Below are 19,856 nucleotides of genomic sequence, written 5' to 3' on the forward strand. Positions count from 1 at the left end.
TTAAGCCATCAGAAACTACAGCATCCAACGCCCCAGGGGCTGGATCCCGCACCGCTGGGAGCACCCACGAAACCTCGCTGCATCCCTGCCCGTTCTGTCTGGGCCGCACACAGAGAAAGCGTGAGGCCAGGCTCACCTCGCGCCTCACCTCAGGAGAAACGGACCAAGTCCGGACCAAGTTTCCCCAAAGGGCCAGGCAGGCTGAATCGCTCCAGATTAATAAAGACCTGGCCTGCCCGCCCCCAGCCACCGGTTGTGTGCAATCTCTGCGTTTGTTTCTGGCTGGGTAACGGGCTGGGGAGGATGGGGCGGGGGTGGGTGACAACTCGGATCCCTCTCAGGTTATTTGTTTTCCCTTCCACTCAATCCCTTCCTCCTCCAAATCTCGCCTGCAAGCTGCCTCCAGCCCACGGGGGTCGACAGCGGCCCTGGAGCCCCCCAGCCCCAATCCATAGGGCCTGGCTTTCCCATTCATTATTGATCATATTTTATAAATCCAACGCCACACAATTTTTTCCACATTACCGGGAGCCGTGGGGAGGCTGCTCGGCCATTGGCTGAGGGGACGTCACGTGGGCGGGGTCACGTGGTCCAGAGAGGAAAAAGGGGGTCCTTTTTGGTGTAAATCTGGACTCTAATTCTGTAATATATCAAGGAATCTCGTAAAACCGACACTAAAACGTCCCTGCCTACAAATCATCCGGCCAAATTATGAGTTCATTGTATTATGCGAATGCTTTATTTTCTAAATATCCTGCCGCAAGTTCGGTTTTCGCTACCGGAGCCTTCCCCGAACAAACTTCTTGTGCGTTTGCTTCCAACCCCCAGCGCCCGGGCTATGGAGCCGGTTCGGGCGCTTCCTTCGCCGCCTCGATGCAGGGCTTGTACCCCGGCGGGGGGGGCATGGCGGGCCAGAGCGCAGCCGGCGTCTACGCGGCCGGCTACGGGCTCGAGCCGAGTTCCTTCAACATGCACTGCGCGCCCTTTGAGCAGAACCTCTCCGGGGTGTGTCCCGGCGACTCTGCCAAGGCGGCGGGCGCCAAGGAGCAGAGGGACTCGGACTTGGCGGCCGAGAGTAACTTCCGGATCTACCCCTGGATGCGAAGCTCAGGTAACGCCGCGCACCGAGCCGTCCCGAGCCGCAGTGGCCCGGGCACATATCCCGGAAGGCGCCCCCTTCCCGGCCAACCGCCCTTCTTCGCGTCCAGAGTGCTCCTGGTAGGAGATCGGCCCTGGGGACGCGGCCCCCCCTGAGCCGCGACACGGCGCGCCGCCCCCCTCCCATTTTTGCTTGGTGCTCTCAGGCTCGCTCTGCTTCCCTGGCGGATCCCTCTTCGCCGACGCCGCGGCGCTCTGAGCCCCCAGCCCACCCCCCACTCTTCCTCCTGGCCTTTTAGCTTTAAATATTTATCAGCCGCGCCGGCACGGGCTGGAGACGAGGCCGTTTGTCTTGCGGAGGAAGGCTGGGGTTTGCAGAGAATAGCCATTAGGGTCTCCCCCCCTCCCTTCACCCTTCCCCCGGCGGGGATCTCATCTCTGGGTGTGTCCCCTCAGCCCCAGCTTGGATGAGGTCTGGGGGAGGGGGCTGTAGCTCTGAGCGGTTCTCCCCTCCCTCTTTCCTCCCAGCCAACCCGCTCCCCCATTATTCCCTTCTGGACAATTAGAGGTGGGCTCTAGAGGCCTGGCGGGAGGAGGGGGTGTGAGAAGAGCTGAGGATTCAGTCAGGGACACAGAGGCAGGTGGAGAGAAGGGGGCGGAGGCCAAAAGAGAGAGGCTTCTGACTCCCCAGTGAACTTGGGAAGGGGGAGGCAGGAGAACTAGAGAATGGAGCAGAGGCCTCATGGGGAGCCCAGCTGACTTCCTCAGGTGCCCTTCCTAGCACCCCTGGAGAACTGGCCAACAAGTTTTCCAGTGTCCTTCCAGAAGGATGGATGTTCTCTTGGGGGAGAAACAAGGACTCCAAGAAGTCAAATCAAGAGTTAGAGAGTGCAGGCCGCTGAGGCAGCTACTGCAGAAACCCCAAGAGACCAGAGGCACTGTGGGGGTCTCCTGACAAGCCTGTCCCAGACAGCCTTCTTTGTGTTGCCCTGGACTCCAAGGCCTCTCTCAAGATCCAGGAAACCCAAGATATGTGGTCAGAGGCTCCCAGTCCAGCCAGGGTTGAGGGCCAAGAGAAGCCCAGCTCTTATTCCATCAGTATTAGTGGTCACAGTTCACATTACCTGCTCCATAATTCAACTGCCTTTCCAGCTGATTTATTAAAGCCCAAATTTTTCTGCTCATAAACATTTCAGCTTGGCTTTTATCTGACTTGAAATTAGGCCCCCAACCCCTCCTCCCACTGTCTCCTTCCTAGGAGGGCTGGCACCAGCACCTCCCCCAGCACAACCTCCCTCCAGCTTCCTCAGGGTTTGGGGCCTAACCTGGGAAGCTCTCCCCTGCCCATCTGCCCCCACCAGCCAGGTACTGAGTGTTCCACCCCAAACCAGGCTGCTGTCTCTCCTCTCCTCCTGTGCCTTCCCAGAGGCCCAAAGATTGCTTTGGAGGGCTGAGTTGTCTGGGCAGGTGGGCAGGCAGGACAGCCTGAACCTCAGCCACTCATTGGAAAGTAGCAGAGGGCAACTGCTCTCAGACCAACTCCACTGCGCCAAGGAAATCTGCAAATTCTCACCTCCTCCTCATTCCATAACAGGATGGGGGAGGGGGTAGACTGGACCTGTAAGGCGGTTTGTCTCCTTTTCTTTTTGCGAAAAGCCCTCAGGGCAGGCCTAGAGTCGCACTCCAGGGTCACTTGCATGGTTTTCCTTGTTATGGCTTATTCTGCACGCACTGACTTTTCTCCCGTAAATACTCTGCGCAGGGACCGACCGCAAGCGAGGACGCCAGACCTACACCCGCTATCAGACCCTGGAGCTGGAGAAGGAGTTTCACTACAATCGCTACCTGACGAGGCGGCGGCGCATCGAGATCGCGCACGCGCTCTGCCTCACAGAAAGACAGATCAAGATCTGGTTCCAGAACCGCCGCATGAAGTGGAAAAAAGAGAACAAGACCTCAGGCCCCGGGGCCGCCAGCCAGGACAAGGCCGAGATGGAGGAGGATGAGGAAGAGTGAGGGACAGAGAAAGGGGAGAGGAAGAGAGAAGAGAAAGGGAGAGGAAGAGAGAGAGAGAAGCTCAGCTTTGGGAACTGAACCAGGAAACTCAAGTCAAATAGAGAGGGAAAAAAAGCAAAAAACAAAACTATTTAAATGGAAAGCAGTTAATTTTTTTTTAAGAAGAGAAGGTGAAATTTTGGTTTCTTAACACTGAAAAAAAATACTACCTATAGGAAAGTCCATCAGGTTTGTTTTGTACTATATGGAAAGGACATCATCTACCTGTTCTGTAGCTTTCTGGAATTTGCCTCCCCCTTTTTTATGTCGCTAATTGTAAGGTCTTTGGTAAAATCTTGTTGTTTTGTAAGCCCCCTCTTTGATGCTGTCTTTGTGGTCTGTGGGTCTGGACTGTGTGTGGTTCCCTGTCTTCCTGAGCACCCTGCGTTCCCAGTAGTGGCACTGAAGGGGCCTTAGGGAGCCCCAAGGACCCACCAACCAGCTCAAGTGTACCCTCTGTGCAACTGGTCTGCCCACTGCTCCTTGCTCCTGCCAGCCCTGTGATCCTCTTTCCATTCTATGTATATCTGAAAGATGGAGAAATAAAAAATTAAAAATAAACATATGTCCTATTTTCTGTGTCTCTAAGGCTGGGAGTAGGTGAGAGATAGTCATGCATACCTGCGCCCAGCTTCTGCTGCGGCTCATTTCTTAATGTGCTGGTATCTGCTCTCTTTTTCCTTGGGTTCCTTGCTCTGGCCAGATACCACACATATGTAGCCCCCCTTTTTTTTTACACATATTGACACACAAATGCACACAATCACACTTAGTTACAGGCAGACATTGCACATAAATATATACCTTGTCATACAGAGTCACAAACACCCATATTCATTATGTTCACAAATAAATATACAAGCATTCACACATCCTAAACCCTTTCCAGAACACATGTATTCACATTCACTCACACAAGTAAACCTACATTCACACTCACTCACGGACACATTTATACATACCAGGATAACACTCACACATTGGCTTATAAACACACAGACTCACATTTGCCCCCTAGTAAACACGTCCTTGAGTCCACAGGCTCAGTCACACACATTCACAAAACCAAGCCAAACCAAACCCCAGAGTTCCACAGACCTTTCCTCGTCCAAGCCTTCACACCAGGCTGTGACTCGGCACCGCCACGGGGCACAAACATACAGAGCTGAAATCCAAAGTTCTAGGCCCCAAGCTAAGGAAGAGCAGAAGGAAAGGGAAGGTGACCACCCAAATCCACTCCTTCTCCGGCCGGCGAGTGGGTGGGCAGGCGGCGTTGGGCACAGGCCGGGCGGGCAAGCAGAAACCTCCCGACCGCCCAGACAGGCCTCCAACCTCGAGATGCTCCCGGCTTTCCGCTCAGCCCGCAAATATTTTCTGCAAGAGCTATTCGGTTATTTTATTTCAATTTATTTTACTTTCATTTAATTTACCTCATTTTAAATTGATCCACGGACCCAAATAAAACTTAAAACTGGGGGAGAAAAAAATGAGCGCCGGGAGCGAGAGGCCGAGCAGTGCGAGTTAGCCGGCTGCTGTGGCCGCATCCCGGTCGCTCTGAGCCCGGCCGCCTGGCCGCCGGGCCTCCCGGGCTCCGCCGGCTGCCTCCGCGCTTTTCTGCCCGCTGTCCGCGCTGCCGGCAACCTGGAAATCTCCGGGGTACAGAGAAAGAGAAAAAGAAGAACAATTTGCGAGGGAGGTTATTTCCTTTCCTGAATTTGGGCGCTGGTAGCTCAATTCAAAATACCGGCGTATATCAGAGGACCTGGGAAAACCCGGGGTGAATTTGGGTTGTTTGGCTCCAAAACATCCCCTTGATTGAGAAATACCGGAGGATGCCGTCTAGACCTTCGGAGCTGATTTTTAGTATTTATTCGATTATAAATCCTGGCTTATTTAAATTTAAAAAACAGGCGTCGGGCACTGAAAGGGTAAGAGGATTGGAAGGAAGCAAGGTTTAGGAGAATCTGTTTACTCTAAATTTGTAAGTAAAAGGCTCCTAAGCCTGCGGTACCCACATTAAGGACCGCAGACCACCCCCTCCCCCCGCAGAGAGCATGGGGAGTTGTCCTTGGGAACCTGGGCAAGTGCACATTTGGACGAGAGAGCCAAGTGTCTGGGTCCGGCTTTGCTCTCCTCCAATTCCTGGGATGCAGAGGCAATCATTCGGTGGCTAGAGTGTCTGCCTTGGCCTCCATTAGGGCCACCTTACTTGGGACAAAAGCTAGGCCCTAGGGGAATCTACGGCCCCCACACCCGCAGTGCTACAAGCCCTCACAGGTGGGGTCCTGCCATCTATAGGGCTGGGAGTGAGGGGGGCATTCAGAGGGGGAAAGGGGGCTTTGACGCTTTCATTTTGCCCCGAGGCTAGTGGCAGCTCTGGGCATTGGCTGTTGCTCCCAACTCACCCCCAAATTGCCTTAGAAAAGACCCTGTGTGGAGGTTTTGGGGTGAATTTTTACTAGAAAAGAAGGACAGAGCTCCAGTGAGAATAGGGAGGTTCCAAAAAGAACCCCCTTCCCAGATGGATGCTTGTGCCTCCTCTGTCTGATTCCCCACACCCCAAAACTCACACCTTCTCAGATTGGGGTTTCCCCAAAAATCGAGAAGGAGAAGAAAAGAAGATGGCGACTGAGAAAAGGGTTGCTGGTGGAGCAGCCATGAAGAAATGCAATAAATTCCTTGTTGTTTTATGAAAATTTACAACTTTGTGATAGAAGTTTATGAGTGGTTGAATCCAGCGATTGGCCAGCGCCGGTCATGTGGCCAGGCGATCGTGAACATGAACTTTTTATCATTTCCCTGGTGGTTATAATGCAGCATTCTTTTGGACACCACACCTAGGTCGGAGCACTGTCGTCCTTCAGGGCTCCAGCCTCTTGATATTTTTATACTTCAGTATCAGCTCGATAAAGCAAAAGAGAGAGAGGAAAACCGAGGGGGAGAGAAAAGAAGAGAGAGCGGGGGAGAGAGAGAGAAGGAGGGGTGGGAATTACACAAAAGAGAGAACCAAAAATAATTTTAATTTCTAAGTTAATTTGCTTGCTGATCTGGGATTTTAGTCATCATGGAGAGTAAATGGACAATCTGCCCAGGACTGCAGCCTGATACCATTTTTCAAAGCCAGAACTTACTCCATTTTCTATGCAAATATCAGAAAAGCGAAACACCCTCTCTCCCAAGTCAGAGAAGGGGAAGCAACGGCTCTCAGGTTGGGACAATATTATCTGGAAGATGAAGAAGAAACCGAACGCTCTTCCCCGCCCCCCTTTCTCCCACCCCTTTCAATCGGAGGAAAGAAACCCCAAGGTCTGCAAAGGTAAGGGAGATTCTACAATTTTCTTCTTATTCTTTTGCATCGGTTTTGTAGGGGGTGGGGCTTGGGTTTGTCTCTCTCCCCCCTCTTCCAAGACAGGGCTGAACCCCACCTCTGGGCGCTGCAGGGAGAGGCTTCCTAGGAAATTCGGTGGCTGAGAGAGGGGTGGTTGCTTCCTGGAGGAGAAGCAAGGCAGGGAAGACGGTCGGAGGAACCGAAAGGGGCCACGGGAGGCGAGCTCTAAGTGGCCTTTTTAAGCTGGGAGAAGACGTTTAAGCTAGAGGGCTGCGAAAGAAAAGATAGGGGGTGTCTGGACTTGGGGTGCCGGCATAAAGCCGGTTGCTACGGCCTCTGTGGGTTTGCGCCCCCTCCCCCTCCCACCATCTCTCCCTTGTTCCGGCCTCCCCCAATTGCCCCGGCGCAGTTCTCTTGCCCGGTGCGGGTACGGGTCTCCGTGGCTTTCCGGCACCGTTGGCACGAGGGGCGGTGGCGCTGAGAGACGTCCTGGTCTCTGGAGGGCCTGGAATCTCCGTTGAGGCCAGCGAGGGTGAGCAGGCGGCTAGAGAGATACAGAAAGAACAATTCACGGAGAAATACTCATTATCTCCCTTCGGAAACATTTCTGAAATTAAAGGGCTGTGGGTGGAGGCACCCAAATTGAGGGAAACCCCCTCCTCCCAAGAAGCCTGCCTGAAAATGCTCAGTTCTTTGGCCACTCCCGTAGGAGGGAGGCTCGCTCTGCAAGGAGACAATTTTGTGTTTTTTAACGCGGTAGGTTACAGCGTGTTGGTTTCTGTGTAATACTGGTTCTGTATTGGTATGGGATGTGTGGATTTCTGTGGAGGAGAAAATTGCCATGTGTGTCTGATGTGGAAACGTTTCAAACTTTCCTGGATCCAAATGTGGTGATTGTGAAGAAGCTGTTTAAAACGTTGTTGTTTTAGGTATGGAAACAAAAAAGAAAAATAAAGAGAAGAAAATTAAAAGAAATTCCCATTAGGGGATTTGATAGTGTCTGGACTAGAAAGCTGCCTGGCACTGAGCTCAGACAGCTAGTCTTGTCCCTCCGGCGCCTGATTCCATTCCTGAGCCAGGCCTGGGGTAGGGGGTAGGGGGTAGGGGGTGGGGGGAGCCGGGAGAAAAACCGTGGGGCGGGAAGCCTAGATTCCTAAAGTAGCTGGTGGGGTTGAAGAAGGCGCCAGTCGCTAGGTGAAGACTTAAAAATAGAGAGGGGTTCTGGGGAAGCTGCCAGCTGAGAGATAAGGGACTTAGGGCTCGTAGAGCAGGAGAGACTGTGATTTAGTTTGGTTTGCAGAAATGGGTGATTGCTTTCCTCTTTTTAAGGACCAGATGCAGAGATTTCAATCTCGGGTCTCTGGTGGCCCAGGGATTGCAGGGTCTGGATGCGCATAGGGGAATATTGGCCTTCTCAATACTGAGCTGAGAAGAGAGAGAGCCACTTGTGGCGCGGGAGGGGGCCCCTGGTGGCACAGGTAGATGCCCTGGAAGCAGGCCCAGTTATGGGTGCCTGAAGGGACCCCTCGGCTGCGAAGTCAGAGAAGTTCTCGGCCAGCACCCGCGGCACTCGGAGCCTATTCTCAAAGGAAAAATTCCCCAAACCTAGCCAGACTAAAGGTCTTTTTCTCCTGTAGTCTTGCCGGGGTATAAATCATCCCTTAGACACTTCGCTCTGACCCAAATTATGCGGTTTGCTGCCATCTACCGTCGGTTTGGAGACATGCGGCTTCGGCGCCGCAAGCTCGGCGACGCTGCCTGAACCCGGCCCCACGCCCGGAGCCCCCAGCCGCTCAGGTTCGGCGGGATTCCGGGGACTTTCGGGCCAGATTATCACCTTCCGCTGGATCTTGGTTCCAGCTCGCCCACATGTGGATTGGAAAACGAGGATCCCTCTCTCTGTCAGGCCCATCCCAGCTCCAAACCTGGCGGCTGGCTGGGGGAAGCGGCTTTTTTCTAGGGCATATTTTAAAAGGACTAATACTGCATCTGGCGGGAATGGGGCCCTGAATCAAAGGGTTGGGGGATCAGAGTCGAGAGCCCTCTCCCCGACGTCCCCGACAAACTCAAGAGGGGATCACCAGGGCCGCTAGGGAGATCCATCCGAGGCCAAGGCTGTTCAAGGTTTATTTGGTTTTCTTTTCGGCCAAGGGAGGGGTCCTGCAAGGGAGGCGCCGGCCCGGGCAGTTCCACTCGGTTGTCAAAAGACAAACCGAGTCTGTGTTCTCCGGGTTGACTGGTGGGTCTTGCCAGTTCCTTGGCCGGTTGAGTGTATGGTGAAAGAACTGAACCGAGCTTTCTGGAAATTGTTGGTGTCTGCAAGTGAGCGAGTGTGTGTCCCCTTCCCCATTCCCAATCATTTCAAGCGAAATCGACACAAACATGCTTTGGGAAAAAGCGGGGAGAGGGGATCAATCATTAAGGAAGCAAACCATTGTAATTTCCGTTCCTGCCCGACTCCTCACACCCGCTGAAGCCGACTGCTTTCCCAGGAGGGGGTGGCGAGGGCGAGGGTACGCGCCGCTGCCGCCGAGTTTGAATATTGGCCCGTCTCACGGGTTACTGATTAGCTCGGGCTTTCAAGCCGCAGGAGGAAGCTCTGGCCGCTCCTTTCAAGGTGCTGTGGCCCCAGTTCCTGGGCGGGGGGCTCCAGGAAATTGCCTCTGGTGCCAGTCAGGCCTAGGTGTTACGGGGTCTGGAGCTGGAGGAGCTGCCGAAGTGGAGGGGCCCAGCGGTACTAGGGGCAAACGCGGGGTCTCTGCGGCCCGAGGCTCTGGCGCCTTGCGAGTCTGCCTCGCAGGAGCAGCCCTTTCAGCTTTTCAGCAGAGAGTGACTTTCTGGCGGCTGGAAGGCCCGGCCCAGTGCAGGAGCCCCCAAGGGAGTGCTCCCTGAAAGTCTTGGGCCCCTCGGAGGTTTTTCTTGCGGACAATCGGAAGGACAGATGGAGAGGGGAAGGCAGCTGTACAGAGGGTTGAAACCTTTAAGGGCTCTTAGGGTGCCCATGGGCCTGGGGAGAGGGAGCTGAGGGCCACTGCTCCCCTCTCCAACAGAGAAGATGCCATTCATTTGCATAATGGAAATGTCTTTGTACCTTGCTTTGGAGGAGCCAATTTTAAGGCAGTGTTCCCTGTAAACTGCTCTCAAAGATTGGGAGAGGCCACACGGCTCCTCTGGGAACATATATGTTCCCCAAGCCCAGAGAATCGTGGAATCTAGAGGAAGAATTGGGTTGAGATGTTTGAATTCACCCCACCCCAATCAGAGTTGAGATTGGGGTGGGGGAAGTTGCCCACAACTCTTAAGAGCTGGGAGTGGGAGGGAGCTTTGCAGCTAAGAGGAAGTGGGAAGCCTGGACAATGTCTTAATACCCATCCCCTCCAAACACCTACTGGCACATACCCTCCCTGAGATTACCAGTGCAGGAGAATTCTACTCTGGAGCTGAACACAACTTCGACATTTACCGGGGAGCTGGAATGTGTGTATGTCCACAGGACCACAGATTCACAGCTCAGGAAATTACAATTATAAGTCCTGCCAATGGGATTTCTATACAATCCTTCTGTTGTGTACGCAAGACTTAAAACACATTTACATCCACCTCTCCGTACACACACCTCCTCCTTGAGCAGGGAGAGACATCCCAGACCAGCAGATGGCTGTGCCCACTGTGTATTTATATGTTCCCTCTTGGAGACAGACCGACGACGGTGGATGCAACCACAGACAGATTCATAGAGATCTGACTCCAGAAGTCAGGCAGCCTCTGGCCCAGCCCTGCCTGCCTGCTCTTTCTCCCAAACAAACGGATCAGACGAATAAACGCTCATAAATACCTCTGGGCTTAGATAAGAGCGATGAGGCGCTATTTCCTTTCATGCCCGACTCCAGGCGCCCAGGCCCTGCCTTTGCGGCTCCATCTCACGACAGGCAACCTGCAGAGGTGAGGTTAATTTGGGGCTATGACTCTAAGGATAAGGCGATTGTTTTCGTGCTTCTATCATAGGGGAAGTCTTCATCTCTTACTGAATCTTATGTTATCCAGGCTTCATGGGAAAGGCCATACCAAACAGTCCTAGTCTGAGGACACTGTGACCAGAAAGGAGGAAGGGAGGGCTGAGGCCCAAGGCCCAGCCTCAGTAGCAAGGAGGAGGGAGGTACACAAGGCACTCTCTCCACCTTGCTCCTCCAGCCCAAATGTTCTCCATTCCTTTCCAGGAGTGGGCCTAATCACAGCTGGATTTGAGCACTTATGACTGCATCATTAGGAGGCTAGAGTTTATCTTTTAAAATCTGACAACCCCCACCTCCAAAGAGGGGCTAGGAAGTGGTTGATGGGACAACCAGGAATAGCCACTTAACCATAAAGGCACAGCAGAGAAGTTGTCCTAAGTTTAGGGAGCCTTGTGGGCCGCTTTGCAACAACCCAGTTCCATCCCTGGTCACTAACCTCAATCCTTTACCACTTTTCCTAGTGTCTTGTGCCATCTTCAGTGGGCAGATTTGGCCTACAAAAAGGAGTCCAGAGAACAAGTCAGAGAAGGGTCAGCCTGGTCCCTTCATCATCAGGTTTTGTCCCACATTCTGGCCCATTCCTGGCCCCAGGTCCAAAGCTTGTCATCCTTTATGCGCATTAGAATGTTGAAAATACACTGTGGTTCAGTCTTCCAGGCTGGTTCCAATGCTCATTTTCCTAAAATAAGAGTCAGAGATGTACACACTCTTTCACACCAAAGCTTGTAGGCAGCAGGCTGGTGATACATATATGAGAGGTGGGAGGGATTGTAGAGATGCTGAGAGACAGAAGGGTAGTGAGCATCTGGAGAGGGGATACGGAATGATAGTGGTAAGCTGCCTGCTGCGGCCCCAGGAGGACCCAACCCTCCCCTTTATAAAATGAAACAAAAACTGTCTTGAGAAAGAATTAATTAAAAAAGAACTGTCAGCTTCTGGAGAGACCTGGAAAAGGAGCGATGGCTCCTCTCTTCCCAGTGGTTTCTCATTGTCTCCAAAATCAGGAGGGTCTGCAGACCTGGAACTGGAGGAGGAAAAATTTTCTTTCCTGTACTTACTGAGGCACCTTTGATACCTAAGAATTTGTAGCCCAGGATATTCTAACGTCTTTTGGGGTAGGAAGTGGGGTGGAGGGAGGGTTTCAGGCAGGATAGGGATCAGACAATCCTCTCACCCCTCCTCTCCCTATCCCCTTCTTCCCAGTGCCCCTTCCTGTGCCAAGAGCAAGCAGTACATACTAGAACCAGGCAAGATATCTTGGGCAGCGGCAGCGGTAGCCTTCCAAGAAGCTCCTAGCCTAACCGCACAGCAAAAGGGAGAAGCTTTTAGGCTCAGACCCTCCTCCCAATTCCCAGTCTTCTGGGTCCTCTGGCCTGCCTCTCAGACTACAAGAGCTGTAAAGAGGCAGGAATAATAAGCCCAGGCTTGGAGGAGATGGAGTAGGTCTGAGAAACAGGAAAAACGGTTTTCAAAACCTGGGAAGGAGATGGTTTCTTCTTGTTTTGCTTCTCGATTTCTGAAAGCGATGCTAATCAGCGGAGAACTCTTCTCCCCTCCTACCAACACAAAACCCGAGAAACCAGCCTTCTCCTTTAGTTCTCTTCTAGGGAGACTGAGATTCCAGATTCCGAGATATTTATCCACCTTCCCTTGAGGGAATGGGGCTCAAGCAAGTCAGGGGTTAACTTTTCTGAAAACACAATTAACTTTTTCCTATTCTGCGTGGGGAGGGGAGGGATATATTTATTTAATCACTGGAGGATGGGGTGGTCTCAATCCAAGTGCTCCCTCCTCCCTCAAAGGCACAGACGCCTCTTTCGCAGATCCTACGTAGGTGGAACGGGACGCGTTGTGCTGTTGGGGAGAGAGAGAGAGAAAGCAGAAGGAGAAGGAGGAAAAAAGGTTGATAGGTTTGTGCGCGGGTCCCTCGCGCGGGCTGCGCTCCTCCTGGGTGCTATTTGACAATTCCTGCCTCTGCCATTGGTCAGTGTTGGATCAGATGGTTGTATTTCCTTCTGGCCCTCACTGGCACCTCGCCATCCCCCCTCAGCTAAAACCCAATCTCAGATATACTACTAATAGGCGCGGCGCTCGGACTATAAAACACAACAAATCATAAACCCGGCGGAGCAGCAGCGGCCGCGCGCGCCTCCCCTCCCAATGAGTTCCTATTTCGTGAACTCCACCTTCCCCGTCACTCTGGCCAGCGGGCAGGAGTCCTTCCTGGGCCAGCTCCCTCTCTACTCGTCGGGGTATGCGGACCCTCTGAGGCACTACCCCGCGCCCTACGGGCCTGGGCCCGGCCAAGACAAGGGCTTTGCCGCTTCCTCCTATTACCCGCCGGCCGGCGGCGGCTACGGCCGGGCGGCGCCCTGCGACTACGGGCCGGCGCCGGCCTTCTACCGCGAGAAGGAGTCGGCCTGCGCGCTCTCGGGCGCCGACGAGCCGCCCCCGTTCCACCCGGAGCCGCGGAAGTCCGACTGTGCGCAGGACAAGAGCGTGTTCGGCGAGGCCGAGGAGCAAAAGTGCTCCACCCCGGTCTACCCCTGGATGCAGCGGATGAATTCATGCAACAGTGAGTGAGACTTGCTGCGACCGCCGCGACCCCCGCGGGCTCCCCCCCCCCCCCACCAGCGTCAGAACTAGAGAGCCCCAATTTTTCCACGGAGAAAGCATCTCGGGTTGGAGCTTAGGGAAGATTGGGCGCCTGCCTCGATCTCCCGCGCTGCCCTCACGCCCTCAAGAGTTGCAAAGTTTGCAAAGTCCCAGATGCACTCCGAGCCAGGGGGAGCGAGTGGGTTCTCTGCGAGGGCCAGGCCGCAACCGAGATCCGGGTCAGGGAGGCAGGCAGAGTCCGCGCAGCCACTGGTTGGGCTCTCCCTGGCGCCCCCAGCTCTGGCCCGGTCCCCCACCCCAAGACTGTTCATTAAAAACGGAGTACGTCATGGGAAGGGGGGCGGCGTGACGCTGGCGAGGGAGAGTTGAGTCTGTCCCGGACTGGTTTTCCCTGGGGGTCGGGGGCTGGGGAAAGAGGAGGCACCCGGAAAGGGGTGGTAGTCAGAGGAGGGGGGGAGAATAAGGGGAAGAAAGAGAGGGAGCGGGCGGAGTCGGAGAGAGGGAGAAGCAGGCGCCGGGGTCTCAGGTTGGATTATTTGTCGGTCTTAAATCCCAAATTGATGTCCATTAACGGGACACGAAAGTGAGGAGCCCTTAATGCTGACTACGGATCGATCCACGTCATTACAGATTAAGGGCCGGAATCTATCACGGGGTGGTGGGGGAGCCAGATGGAAAAAAAAGATGCGTCTAGGAAGAGACACACCTGGCCAGTGCTTCTCCAGCCCCTCCCCCTAGGCTCAGGTGGGATTTAAAACTGCTCCTCCCATCCCCCCACCAAGAATCTAGACAGAAGGCAAAAGCCTAGGAGACCCGGAGGGAATCTGGAGGGGGCGCTGGAGGAGTGAGGAAAGGAGGGGGTGGGCAAGGAACCAGGGAGAGTGGAGGGCATCCCGGGACAGGCTAGAGTCCCCATTTGAGGGTCGAATGGGGGAGGGGGGTTCTGGCCTTGGTAACCCCAGGCCTCAACATCTCCTCTCTGCGTAACAGGTTCATCCTTTGGGCCCAGCGGCCGCCGCGGCCGCCAGACCTACACGCGCTACCAGACGCTGGAGCTGGAGAAGGAGTTTCACTACAATCGCTACTTGACGCGGCGGCGGCGCATTGAGATCGCGCACGCCCTGTGCCTGACGGAACGGCAGATCAAGATCTGGTTCCAGAACCGGCGCATGAAGTGGAAAAAGGAGAGCAAACTGCTCAGCGCGTCTCAGCTCAGTGCCGAGGAGGAAGAAGAAAAACCGGCCGAATGAAGGCGCTGGCAGGGGGCGGGGGGACGCGAAGGGAGAGGCCTGCGGGGAACGGAGGGCAGCGAAGAGCTCCGGGAAAGGCTCTGCGGGCGGGGGAGCCTGGGGACCTGCTCTCCAGAGCGCGACAGGCGGGGCCCCGCGCTCTCCTGGACGCCCCCGCCCGCAGAGCGCTCCCTGGGCGCTGGGAGGCCGTGCTGCCTGAGCCCAGCCGGCACCCCAGCGCCGCCTCCATGCCCGCACAACCGCCTCCGCCCGAACAGGCTCCCGCGTGAGAACTGAGGACCGGACTCACTTGATGTTTCCTGGAAGCAGAGCAAAATGCTCTTGTCCGTGTCGCGTCTCATTTCGTCCATGTCGCCCGTGCACGGTTCAATGGTAGATTCGCAGTCCCCTCAGCGGGGGCCTCGAAGACTCCCTGACCCCAGACCTCTCTCCCAGCCCCTCCCCAAAGCCACTGGAAGGAGCACATACTACCTAGAAGTAAGAAGAGGAGCCTCAGAAGAAAACAAAGTTCTATTTTATTAATTTTCTATGTGTTGTGTTTGTAGTCGTGTCTTAGCTCTGGACGTGAAATACTTCGGTAATAATATTAATATTATTAATAATGATAATAATAATAAAGACGTAAAACCTCGCTGCTCAGTCACCTCTGCTCCTCCCCTGCCACTCCCCCACCCCCACCGCCACCCCTGCGTCCCGGTGCCGGAAACTCTGCAGCGAAGGCCGGAGCTCTGGTCGGCCCCAGAGGGCCAGAGGCGACTCGGAAGTTACAGTTGAGATAAAGGCTGCAGCGGTCCGGCCCAGGTTCCAACGCCGCGCCTCGCCGGTGCTGAGGCTCACAACAGCCTCTTCTCGTGCAGAACTGGGGGACGGAGAAGAGTCGTTCCCCTTTTATTCTCTAGCTTTTCTTCGTTTGTCCGTGGCAGGAGGGAACGCCACCGAGGCCCCCTAGCCGGGAGCTCCTGCAGAGACTGAGCTAGGCGGGTCTCTGTGCCTCAGCGCTGGGTTATGTCCGCAGGATCCCTGAGGCCGATGATCTTTGGCCTGCCCACATGGCCTGATTTCCGCCGGCCTTGGCCCTCGGCTCCTGGCCTAAATTGGGGCCACCGGGTGTCTGTCTCCCTGCCCACAGCTGCAGTCTCCAGGCGTCCCTTCCTGCCTCAAGTAGCGGCTTAGCGACAAGTAGGGGGATGTGAAGCCGCCGGCAGGCGCCTGGGCGAAGGGCAAGACTTTCCCCTGCTCTTTGGAGACCTGAGGGCAGGAAGCCAGGTGATGGGGCAGTTTGGTCACATCCCATCAACTATAACGGACCCATTCTGTCCCCACCCCATCCCACCCCCCACCCCCACCCTCACCCAGGCGACAAGATGAGGAGACTGTTTTCCTTTCTTCCTCCTCCCTCTCTTTCCCTTTTTTTATTTTTAAAGAAAATAGCCGTCCGGCAGAGGGGGCCCAGCTGTGGCGGTCTCTGGCCGCCAAGCGCGCTCAGCAAGGCGCTGCTGGTCCTCCGAACTCCTTTCCCGGGAAGGCGTGAGCCGCCCGGCAAATTCTGAAACTACCCACATGCCAGCAAGGGGTCTCAAGTAGGGATTCCCAAGGCAATAGCAGGCAGTTGGTGAGAAAGCGGAAGGATTCTTCCTTGATCCCAGAATCTCAGGACCACATTTATAGCCAAACCCGAGTCCCTGATGCGGTGGCCTCTACCGTTTTTCTCCCATCTAAGCCACTTGGCCCCAGCTGGGCTCTTCTTTTGGGGTCCCTATCCTGTTCTGCCATCCTTCCGTCCTGGGCTAAGGATGAGGAAGAGTATTTCAAAGTTCTCAGGGGACCCGGAGAAGCGAAAGTTTCTCCTTCGAACCCTTGGCTTTGCCCCACGGGCTTGGCCTGGATGTTGTGGATGGACCACTGCAGCCGGGTCAGGAAGCAGACCAGGCCGGGCTCACAAGGGAAACCCTTTGCAATAATTGTTTTTCACACACATCTTCCAACCTCTCCCCCATTTCTGCCCCCAACTCGGAGACTTGCAAGGCCCGAGTAAAGGAAGAGCAAATCAAGCTTTGGTCACCTTCAGTTAAAATAATAATAATAATAACGACGACGACAGGGAGAAGTACCGAACGATAGACAAACTCCACTTACGAGAAAGTGGGTAAAGGCTTAATCGGGTTTCTCTTCTAAAAGACTCAACCCTTCGGGTGAGCCTAGGCCGGGTTTCTTTCTAGCCCGGCGGTTGCACGGAGCCAGCAGGGAGGCAGTCGTCGCCGCCATGCCAGTCAGCGGCCCGCGCTCCCGCCGTTCGCCGGGAGGTGGCGCGCTCTGCTCAGAGGCCGCCACCAACCTTCTCCCTGTTTCTCCCCCTTCTCCTTTTTCCCCCTCTCTCGGAGGCTCGCATTGAATCGGCCCTAACGATTCTCGGATCGTCATTATTTGTAACCATAGAGCATGAATTACCTCTTGAGGTCATCAGCGAGAATTTACGACTGGTCAACAAAAGCACGTGATTCCCTAACGCCCCCCCATCCCCCTTCCAACCCCCCCCCCATATTTGGCCGCATACATAGCAAAACGAAGTACAGTGCATCGCTATAATTCATTAATACATCATAAATCGTGAAGCACAGGGTTATAACGACCACGATCCACAAATCAAGCCCTCCAAAATCACCCAAATGAGCTCGTACTTTGTAAACTCCTTCTCGGGGCGTTATCCAAATGGCCCGGACTATCAGTTGCTAAATTATGGCAGTGGCAGCTCTCTGAGCGGCTCTTACAGGGATCCCGCTGCCATGCACACCGGCTCTTACGGCTACAATTACAATGGGATGGACCTCAGCGTCAACCGCTCCTCGGCCTCCTCCAGCCACTTTGGGGCGGTGGGCGAGAGCTCGCGCGCCTTCCCTGCGCCCGCCCAGGAGCCCCGCTTCAGGCAAGCGGCGTCGAGCTGCTCCCTGTCCTCGCCCGAGTCCTTGCCCTGCACCAACGGCGACAGCCACGGCGCCAAGCCCTCTGCTTCGTCCCCCTCCGACCAGGCGACCCCGGCCAGCTCCAGCGCCAATTTCACCGAAATAGACGAGGCCAGCGCGTCCTCGGAGCCTGAGGAAGCGGCGAGCCAGCTAAGCAGCCCAAGCCTAGCTCGGGCGCAGCCAGAGCCCATGGCCACCTCCACAGCCGCGCCCGAGGGGCAGACTCCGCAGATATTCCCCTGGATGAGGAAGCTTCACATCAGCCATGGTAATTCTCGCTCTCGCTCCCCTTTTTGTCTTCTCGGCTTTTCCTTCTCCACGTTTGGGGGTGGGGGGAGTCGGCGAGGAGAGCTTGGCTTTTCCTCAAATATAGATTTCTCTTTTTCGGAGGGGGAGAAAAAGCTCGGAGGGACAGAGCCAAAAGAGGGCTTAGCTGGGGGGTTGAAGAGGAGTATTTTTAATAATTTGTTCACAGATTCGCCTTAGGTTTTATTTGCCCAGCTGTACTAGCTTTAGGATGAAGGATGGGGTTTATGTAACATGGGGAAGGGTCCTGCTTGCCCCCGAAATTTTGAGACTGCTTTTAGCAGAGGAGGGGCGAGCAGTAAAACGAGCTTTCCAGGGCAAAAGTGCAACCGTTCTCCTCCCTCCCGGGGTGAGCGGCCGCCTGAGCCCAGCGAAGGGTGAGGCACAGGGAGGGAGCAAGAGACAAAGCCGGGCGCATTCGCTGCGGGCAGAAGTGGGGGCTGTAGGAGAAGGGGGCATCAGGAAACAGGCTCGGATGCGGGCATCTGGAGTGGGGAGGATCGGAGCTGCGGTGAGCTGGGTGCCGGGGACGCCTGGGTCCTGCTCCACGCCCCCCTCCCACCCAGTGCCCCCTCCCTTAACCAGAATAACGCGGCCTCGCCGCTCTGCTCTGTCTGCTCCAGACATGACCGGGCCGGACGGGAAAAGGGCCCGAACCGCGTACACCCGCTACCAGACCCTGGAGCTGGAAAAGGAGTTCCACTTCAACCGCTACCTGACGCGGCGGCGGCGCATCGAGATCGCCCACGCGCTCTGCCTGTCCGAGCGCCAGATCAAGATCTGGTTCCAGAACCGGCGCATGAAGTGGAAGAAAGACAACAAACTGAAAAGTATGAGCCTGGCTACAGCCGGCAGCGCCTTCCAGCCCTGAGCCCGCCGGGAGGAGCCCGGGCGGCCCAAGAGTTCATGCCGCCCCCAGCCCTGGCCCCTCCAAGCCTCCTCGCGCTGCCGCCGCCCGCTGGGAACCGGTTCCCACGAGCCTGCCTCAGCCCGGGCCTTGTGTTACGATTTTTCGTTTGGTCTTAGGTCTTCCTGTGGCTCCCTCTCTCCTGGACTGGTTAATCTTGTTATTATTGTAATAATAATGATAATTATTATTTTCCCTCCATGCTCCCCACTCCCCTGCGTTCACCCCCAATCCGCCAGTGTTTCTGAATGTTCGTGTCTGTGGTTGCACTCCTTCCCCCAGGAAAAAAAGAAACTCGCATGTTTAATGTGAACTTTCCCCTCCCCATCTGTGTTATAACTTATTTATAAAAGGATGATCGCTGTATTTTGAGTTTCAGCTGGAAACTTCTCTAAAAGGGGCAGCAGTTGAGGTGGGATAGTGCCGCAGCGCGGGGCCCAGCTGAGCTGGCCTCGGAGACCGGGAGTCCATGACTGTGTCTCTTTCCTCCTTCCTCTTCCTCCTCTCTCCCCACTCCCAGGCCCAAGTTTCCTGAGGCTTGGTCCTGAGGTGGGAGGGAGCTAAGGGGGACCAAAGGGGTGATGTTGAAAAGAGGAAAGGTACATAGTGAGATTTAAGTTCCTGCCGCCTGGGTAGGCCCCACAAGGCCTGGTCTGGGAGCCTCAGAAAACAAAAATAATCCTCAGTGTAAAATGTCTTGTGTATTTCTCTGTGAATCCATGGGTCTGGTATAGAGGGCCCAAAGCTTGTAAATATGGGGATAGTCTGGGTCAGACCTATCCCCTCTTCCCTACCCATTTCGATTCCAAGACCATTTGTAGTGAGCGAGTGGATGCTGTGCTACGTGTGAAATCTGTCTTTGCCGGGCCTGTCTCAGTGATTCGCTTTTGGTATTTGTTTGTAGCTTTCCTTGAAGTCAAATAAATGTCTCCCCTCCTCCACTGCCCTTCCACTTGTCTTTTCTCTGGGGACCTGCTTCTCCCATCACCAGGCACACCCTAGACCATTCTTGATAGATCTGGGGTGTGGGGAAGGGAGAGTAGGATGCTCCCCAGCAGCCCCTCTCAGCCTCCTAAGTCTCTGCTTAGTCCAGCGGTACTTGGGCCAGGGGACAGGCTTTCATGCCTGGGGGACTGAGAGGCCCAGAAATCCCACCTGAAGCTGAAGCAAGGGACAAGGGAAAGGCTGAGCTGGACTCCACCCTGGTCTTCCACCAGCTGGCCAGAAAAGTCTCTGGAAACCTCTTCAGGAAAAGTAATTTGGGCCTAAGCCCTAAGCAGGAGGCTCCTGGTCTTGGAAGAGATACAGGCCTGCCCAGCCCCC

The 19,856-nt window shown here is 55.1% G+C and overlaps 3 protein-coding genes across 3 annotated transcripts; all 3 read left to right on the top strand.

Moving 5' to 3' along the window:
* The first annotated feature begins 586 nt into the window (after positions 1–586).
* HOXB7 (homeobox B7) lies at positions 587–3,714 on the top strand. Its single transcript, XM_027517399.1, has 2 exons — positions 587–1,111; positions 2,861–3,714. The coding sequence occupies exons 1-2, from the start codon at positions 712–714 to the stop codon at positions 3,112–3,114; spliced, it is 654 nt and encodes a 217-aa protein (XP_027373200.1). The 5' UTR covers positions 587–711; the 3' UTR covers positions 3,115–3,714.
* A 2,068-nt stretch (positions 3,715–5,782) lies between these two features.
* On the top strand, positions 5,783–14,991 carry HOXB6 (homeobox B6). The gene is made up of 2 exons (XM_027517314.1): positions 5,783–13,069; positions 14,101–14,991. Exons 1-2 carry the CDS (start codon positions 12,655–12,657, stop codon positions 14,358–14,360), a joined length of 675 nt encoding a protein of 224 aa, XP_027373115.1. The 5' UTR covers positions 5,783–12,654; the 3' UTR covers positions 14,361–14,991.
* Positions 14,992–15,716: 725 nt separating this feature from the next.
* HOXB5 (homeobox B5) lies at positions 15,717–19,479 on the top strand. The gene is made up of 2 exons (XM_027517313.1): positions 15,717–17,588; positions 18,250–19,479. Exons 1-2 carry the CDS (start codon positions 17,027–17,029, stop codon positions 18,495–18,497), a joined length of 810 nt encoding a protein of 269 aa, XP_027373114.1. The 5' UTR covers positions 15,717–17,026; the 3' UTR covers positions 18,498–19,479.
* Positions 19,480–19,856: the final 377 nt, after the last annotated feature.

This window comes from Bos indicus x Bos taurus, chromosome 19 (assembly GCF_003369695.1).
Source record: "Bos indicus x Bos taurus breed Angus x Brahman F1 hybrid chromosome 19, Bos_hybrid_MaternalHap_v2.0, whole genome shotgun sequence".
In the NCBI taxonomy this organism is placed as follows: domain Eukaryota; kingdom Metazoa; phylum Chordata; class Mammalia; order Artiodactyla; family Bovidae; genus Bos; species Bos indicus x Bos taurus.